The sequence below is a fragment of the Sander vitreus genome, chromosome 20, assembly GCF_031162955.1.
Source record: "Sander vitreus isolate 19-12246 chromosome 20, sanVit1, whole genome shotgun sequence".
Classification (NCBI taxonomy): Eukaryota; Metazoa; Chordata; class Actinopteri; order Perciformes; family Percidae; genus Sander; species Sander vitreus.
The window spans coordinates 12,027,567-12,035,043 of record NC_135874.1 but is presented as its reverse complement, the minus strand read 5'-3'; the positions used below and the strand labels follow the sequence as shown (position 1 = coordinate 12,035,043).

The 7,477-nt window shown below is 38.9% G+C and overlaps 1 protein-coding gene across 1 annotated transcript; it reads left to right on the top strand.

The window, feature by feature from the left end:
• The first annotated feature begins 5,462 nt into the window (after positions 1-5,462).
• Positions 5,463-5,636, top strand: tunar (TCL1 upstream neural differentiation-associated RNA). Its single transcript, XM_078277282.1, has one exon. It carries the CDS (start codon positions 5,490-5,492, stop codon positions 5,634-5,636), a length of 147 nt encoding a protein of 48 aa, XP_078133408.1. The 5' UTR covers positions 5,463-5,489.
• Positions 5,637-7,477: the final 1,841 nt, after the last annotated feature.

Below are 7,477 nucleotides of genomic sequence, written 5' to 3'. Positions count from 1 at the left end.
AAAAGGTTCTCTGCAAATGCAGTTCTTATTACCATCCAAAATAGAACTGTCACTTTACCTCTCACTCACCGAACAATGAGGACAATGAGTAGGTTATGGAAAATGGGTCAAATTCACTATTGGCAGTGTCTCATCCAATTTCACTTTAAATCTTATGACTTCTCTTCCTCTTCTAATCTATTTACATATATGCAGACAGTATGTTTCTGTATGTGATGCTCTGAATGTGTGTGTCTGTGTCAGTGGGTGATGGCCGTCAACCTCCATATGTGTGTGTGTGTGTGTGTGTGTGTGTGTGTGTGTGTGTGTGTGTGTGTGTGTGTGTGTGTGTGTGTACACTTGGGAGGGAGCTGTTTGCTTTAATTCCATTTTATAACAATGCCAAAAGCGACTCCTGCCTGTCAGACTATGTTAGCATCTGGAGTCGTTTGACATGCTCAGAATTATTCAAGTGGCAAAAGGTTTTACTCTCCAATGATCCGATCTAAGGGATGTTAGCTTCTGTTAGGTGTAGCAAGGTTGTCTAGATTTGTTGTCCCAGGTATGGCATCACACCCTGTTCGCTCTCTTTTTCTCCCTCTCTCATTGTCTCTCCGTCTGCTCTTTTTATCCAATACGCTTCTGGCTGCCACTGTACGCGTGAAGAGCCAGGTGTGAGCTCTTGCCTTGTGAAAGAAAAACTCTCATGGAGATGCTTTTCATTTTGAATGAGAAATTGTTGATCCAGATGCTACATCACGTATCATATGTGAATCATGAGTGACCCTGACAGAGACAGACCTGCTCAGATTAAGCACAGGGTGGAAAGTTAAAATGTAGATTTGTTGGAATCGTTGGAAATGAGCTCTTGAGTGACAACAGGAATTGATACTGAGATAACTAAATCCTTCCTTGGAATATCACACAGTCAAATGCCTAATCAATAAGAGGTGGAGAAGTGGAGACGGTGTACTGTATCTTGACTGGATTAATAATCCTTTCATTTAAAATGCCACGCTATGTGAGTATATTTCAGTGGCTTTCCTTTCTAGCTTATCCTGAGAGCTAAACAGACATGGGGAGTCATTATCTGTGGTTAATGATGATGGCACATTGCAGGATGCCAGCACTGGCTGCCACTTGAAACCAAATGTCTCTGTTGAACACTGGAGACATTGGATGAGGAAGGCTTCCAGAAGGTTTGCTGTGTGACGCACAGCTCTACTCTGTGGTAAAGCTGTTTTTTCAGCACTCAGGTTTTGGCAGAGCCTTAACCCTCCTTCACCACCATCCCTCCTCCTCCTCCTCCTCAATAGTGGGAAAAGTATCTAGATCCTTTACTTAACTACTAAAAGTAAAAATATGGTAATGAAAACACACTCCATTACAAGTGAAAGTCCTGCATTTAAAATCCTACTCTTAAGTTTTATCAGTAAAATGTAGTTGAAGTATCAAAGTAAAAGTACTTGTTCTGCAAGTAAAATGTCCCCTGTGACACATAATTATTATTATATATGACAATATTAGAGATGTTAATACGGATGCATCAATAGGTAAATAGCATTTTAAAGCATATATTTAGGTAGTTTAGTCCAGTGGTTGCCAACCTACACAGCCATTAGATAATTCAGAGGAGTCGTGAGATGATTCATGGGAGAGGAAAGCGGAAAAAAAATGATTTTTTTCACTAGTCTTTGCTTTTTTTGTGAAATACTGGAAACCATTTGAAAGGTTTAGAGGGGAAATGTGTCTTTGGTGGAACTAACAACACATAGACATCTGACAAGGGACCCCAAGAAGTCCCAAGCCAAAGAGGTTGGGGACCACTGGTTTTATCTTGAACAGCATATGTGAGCTGGGTGGCCTCTGTGCCTGCGTCCGTTTCCAGCGGGATGTCAGGAGCTATGGTATCCTTTCGCTGGGACTTGGCTGGATCCTGTAGTGCCGGTGGCTTTTTTTTCTGTGTGCCGATCTGACGGCCACATTCTGCTATATGATGAGTCATGCACAAGTTTAAGGAGCTGATGGGATAGCATTTCACTGGAATTTTAACTTGCACGATTTGATGTGACAAATAACAAAAAAATTTGATTGATTGATGGTATTTTATAAGCTTATTATTTTTGTTTTATGCAAAATCTCAATTTGTAAAGTAACTTGTACCTATAGCTGTCAGGTTCCTGTAGTGTATTAGAAGTATAAAGTGGCACAAAATGAGAATACTCAAGTAAAGTACAAGTACTTCAAAATTGTACTGAGTAAATGTACTTAGTTACTTTGCACCATCGCTCGTCCTCCTCCATCGCTCTCAACATCCTTCCATCCTTTGCTGAGCGCTTGTTTATATCAGCAGCGAGCAGGCATCTTCATGCATGAGGGCACATCCAGTGCGCCACACAAAGATCTCCATTCATGTTGAGGGAAGCCCCGTTTATAGTGCTCCCCAGGAGAGGCAATCAAAGCCCATTGTTGCAGATCAGAGAAGGAGGGCGCACTTTAACACAGAAACAGAACCTGATGGGGTTTTTATGTGCATCAAGAGCACAATACATGCCGATGATTGGACACTGCTATCATTCAGAGTCACCATGTGGGATGTTAGCCTTTCAGTGAGGACAACCAGTTTCATACTCTTAACCTTATATTAACAGGCCCGAACAAAAGGCCTTTGCCTTTTGAAACTTATTGGTAACCCATAAACACAAAAGCCATTGCTTGATGGTGATCCTTATATAATTGAATTAGGATATATTATATTTTTTACGAGTCCTATGTTTGACTTGCAAAATCTAACATTTGAAATGCAGCACTGGTCTGCCGAACTTATTAGAATGACTTTCTCGATCTTATTGTGATCAGCTCAGTCAGTTTCATTTCCCTTTTCTGCCAATAGCCTTTTCCCTATGCCAAACTGTCCTGGAACACAATCCGGAAGAAAACAAAAAGGGAGGCGAAGCTGCACTGGTGATATACAAATCATTTCAATAATTGCAAAGGACGGCCTGCAAATGAGCCTTAAAACTGTGATCTTTACAAGGTTAATTACTGTAAACAACTGGAAAAAGTTTTTTAGGAAGGCATGTTTTTTTTTTTACTTGAATTTGGGATTCTGTGAGTGGACAACATCACATTTTCTGATAGATGATTCCTTTCCAGGTGTCTAAACAGAAAGCAATACAGATGCCAAGGCAACTGAATAGTGAATATCATTGTAGCAGGGTATTCTTGGTCCAGCTGAGATCCCATGAAGTGTCACTACAAAAAAGTATTAAAAGATAACGCAGGATTGTTTTTATTAGTGCAAGTCAGTTCCCTCTCTCATAAAGTACATCAGCCAAAAAGGCATGATGTGTACCCAGGTAGTACATGTTTCTGTAAACTCTTGCTGGAAGTCAAAAATGTGTTGTTAATCTTGTATCTAAGTTTTTATCTAAGAGGGGCAGCTCCCTGTTCAAAGGCTTATTTTTAGTCTGCATTAGCTTACATGCCTTACAGTTGCTAGTCGAATATAAAACCCATTGACCCGCAAAAGGAGCGCTTTTCTCCTAAGAGGTATTTGGATGCCAACTTGCACAAGTTGCTGCGCCTGCGGGCTAAAAACATACAACTAGTTTCTAATACTCCACCCCAGGCTACACCAATCAAAACACACACACTCACGCTTCTGAAAACTCACATACGTGCTGGCACACTCAGAACCTGTATCGGATCACAGTTGAAGAAGTAACACAGCTGAATGGAGTCTAGTGCAGTGCTTTTTTCACTCACCGGGACTCAGAGAGCTATTCGTCTGATGTCCAGCATGTCAATCAAGAGGAGCGTCTGTTTTTAGACAGTAAACAAGTAAACTGTTATCATCATTTAAATCACTCATTTTGTCACGGAAGTTCACTTCAAGTGTTTCCTCAACAAGAACAATAAAGAAAAATGTTTCCATGACAGTATTTTCATGTGAAGTAAAATCCTTTTACATCAAACTTTATAACATCTTCATAATACCTGAAAAATAGATGAATGTGTTTATAAAAGTGGTAAACCTTTTTTATTTGTATCACTGTCAATGTGGTAATGACAATTTCTAAGAGAATTATTCCTAATTGTTATAGGAAAAGTAATTGGGGAAATCGCACCAGCCACTCAACCACTCTAGTGCTTTTCATAGTTTAGTTTCCCATTTATAGTAAAGAAAAACACACAAAAACATAAGATTTACAATTTGTAGGAAGCCTTCAGAATCCAGACACACAGTTGTAGTAAAAATAGATCAACCAGTCATGATAACGGCCAACATTCCTGGCTAATCAATGAATTAACTGTCCTCTTAACAAGAGTGCACTGCATGAAAACGTACGTATGGATTAAAGCTGACATAAAGCACACATTTATCATGAATGCATTTTAAACCAATAATATATTACATGTTGCATCTGAATGCAAATTGAATCATCCATTAAATCATCCAGTAGTTTGATTCTTCATTTTACATTAATGAAACAGTTAAAGCTGTGCAACACCAGATTTGAAATCTTGTGTGTTCACCGATTTCCTTTTAAAAAAAATCACATCTAAACTCTAGACTTTATTTGATTGAAGGAACGGAGAAAATACATTTACTTTTGATAGAAAATCTTTCCCATTTTCTTGAATAAAACATAGCTTTACAAAGGCTTATAGGCAACTCGGTGCAAGATGCAGACAGCAGCAGTACAGCAGACCATGCACATTTTTTTTTTTGTTTGTTTTAGTTTTAGGGTCTTCTAATCTAATGTGTGTGTGGGAATGTGTTGGGGTGGTTATGGGACACCTCTGTCAATCCTCTGTCCAAAGGTTGACTCACTCACTCAGCGAAACATTTTTAATTGATGTGACCCATAACAAATTTAGTTTCAGAATTTTACATACAAATCCAGATATTTAATAAAGTATGACATGGAAGTACCACATTTGCTTTGTTTTGAAGCATTTTTTCGTGTCTTTCACACAGAAACAGTAAAGGCTTCCTCTGAACTTGGCAAAAAGCAGCAAGCATCACACACCCCTGCTGTTGTTTTTTTCATCCCAGGCACTGATGCTTAAATCTGTTAATCTGTTCCACGGACCAGATTAGTTTCCTACATATTTTCTTGCATTTATTGACAAAACAGTCAGAAAACCAATGTGGCTATCTCAGATAATAATGCATTCTCATCATTAAAAACACATTTAACTTTCACAGTATTTTCTTAAAACACATATTAGTATGTTGATCAAAGAAGAAAAAATACCACTTTGTTAATTACTTTTAAAATTATTTTTATTACCTCTTCAACCATCTCCCCAAAACATAACTTTTCTTTTTGTTTTGTTGTGATTATCGCTGTCCAACATACACTGTGCAAAGACCATCTTCAGAGCACAAATTAACCAGTTGCAGTAACTAACACACAGATTGTGTTTCTCTTTTCTCTTATCTGCTTTCTCCAGATTGGTCTGCGCTTCTGGCAGAAAAACTGCAGACTTTTCCAGGGAAAATGGTAAACACTCTCCACAGTGATGAGGAAAAGGGAATCCAAGACAAGGAAAGCAAGGAGGAGAGCATCTTGGCCATGTTGGGCATCATTGGGACCATTCTCAACTTAGTAGTCATCATCTTTGTCTACATCTACACCACATTGTAAGTCTTGGCCTCTTGTTGTACTTGTTGAGCTCATCTGTGCCGTTGCAGCTACAGCATGTGGACTGATTTGGAGCTGAAGATGGGAGGAGCAAGGAAGAGGCTGAACTTCCCCAGTGGTAAACTGGATCTAAGACTATGTGATCGCCATATGGCATCCATCCTGCATCACATCAAACAACTAAGACTATGGGAAACTGGCTCGTTCCTCTCCCCTTTAAAGGTAGAATTATCCAGAATGCCTGATAAGGTTTGACTTGTACATAAATGCATGAGGCTGACAAGAGACGCTCAAAAGATGCAGCTTTTACCAACACATGGACATGAAAGACTGCAGAGGGAGCGTGGACACTTTTGGAAAAATCTTTTTCAGATGTTCTTATTAACTAAAATATGAAAATTATCCATTGGATAATAGATGAAGATGTACAGAGAAGGTAAACACAAGTATCTGCATTGCTTAATTGTTCTGAAGGATTATCTCAGTAAAACACAACATACATCCGTTTATATAAGATCGAAACAGACATATTAAAGAAAATTGTTATGCAGCTTGATTTAATGTTTGTTTTTATACTGTATTTCTCACTGTTTTCTGAAAACAACATTACTTTGGATGCCATTTTGTTTCACTGGAGTCTATATTAACTGAAAATGGGTTACATTCAAACATTTAAAAGTTGTTTAACGTGCATTAAAGAAATGGTGTCTTTAAATGGCATTAAGTCTGTTAAAAGTGCTGTAATGGGTGCACTTGACATTGTGCTTGACATAAAATGGTGGGAGATCAAACAAATTAGTGTAAAAAGGCTTGATTATCATGTATAATTCAAGTTTAAAATGCATCACTTCAGGGTCATCAACACTGAGATAAGTGCATCCATTAGTGTGAAAATGATTTAAACATTTGTCAGAGTCTCAGCTCTGGAAGCTGAGGAGCATGCTCTCAAAAGAACTGAGAAAAAAAGACGTTTTAGGCTACTCGTTGGCCGGAATGCAGCTACTAAGGTTGACACTGAGTTCTACAATGAATTTCAGTCTGCAGGAATATGCCAACATGCACATTTAAAAACAGATACATGGGATATTATTACAGAGTAACCTGTTCACCCATAAGTGTACATATAATTTAGAAAAGTCTGCATTTCTCAGTTTGGGCATCACTGACTTAAAACTTAGACTTGTGCATAATGTCTGTATGCCTTTAAACATGAGGACATTTCCATGATGTATTAAATTATCAGGTTGTTACTACTTTGTAGAAGGTTTCACTTATTGTATATATACGTATATAATCAACCCATTCTCACTCCGAACTCGTAAAATACGGACGCTTGGGCAGTGGCTGTCAGCGTCAGATACGACGCAAAAATCACCCTTCAGCGTGTAGCACCGGGGAGAGCAGCAGCTACACGGCGCTTGAAGATGACGTAGCATTAAGAGCGACAATAGTAGCAAGTAGTAGGAAAGCCTGAAAATCCACATAGGGAGGTTAACAACACAGGACTTTCACCCAGGAGACTGGGGTTCGTGTCCCATGTGTCACATTTCCTAAACCCAACTGTCACTTTTTTCTTTAACTAAACCCAACTGTCCCATTCTTCTTTTCCTAAACTCAACTGTTCCGTTCTTGTCCCACGTCATGGAAATGTAAGCCCACTAACGACCTTTTCCTTAACCTAACTGCGCCAGTGACGCCAATAGTCCCAACCAAGTGCGTTTAGATAAAGCACGTTTAGATATGATGCTAAAGGAGACTTTTAGTGTCAATAACAACGCCACAGGCACCTGACCAAGCGTCTGTATTTTACGCGATGGGAGTGAGAATGTGTTGATATAATTCAA

What these genes read in the sequence shown, in the direction of transcription:
- tunar (XM_078277282.1), top strand. Translation starts at nt 5,490, where the DNA reads ATGGTAAACACTCTCCACAGTGATGAGGAAAAGGGAATCCAAGACAAG.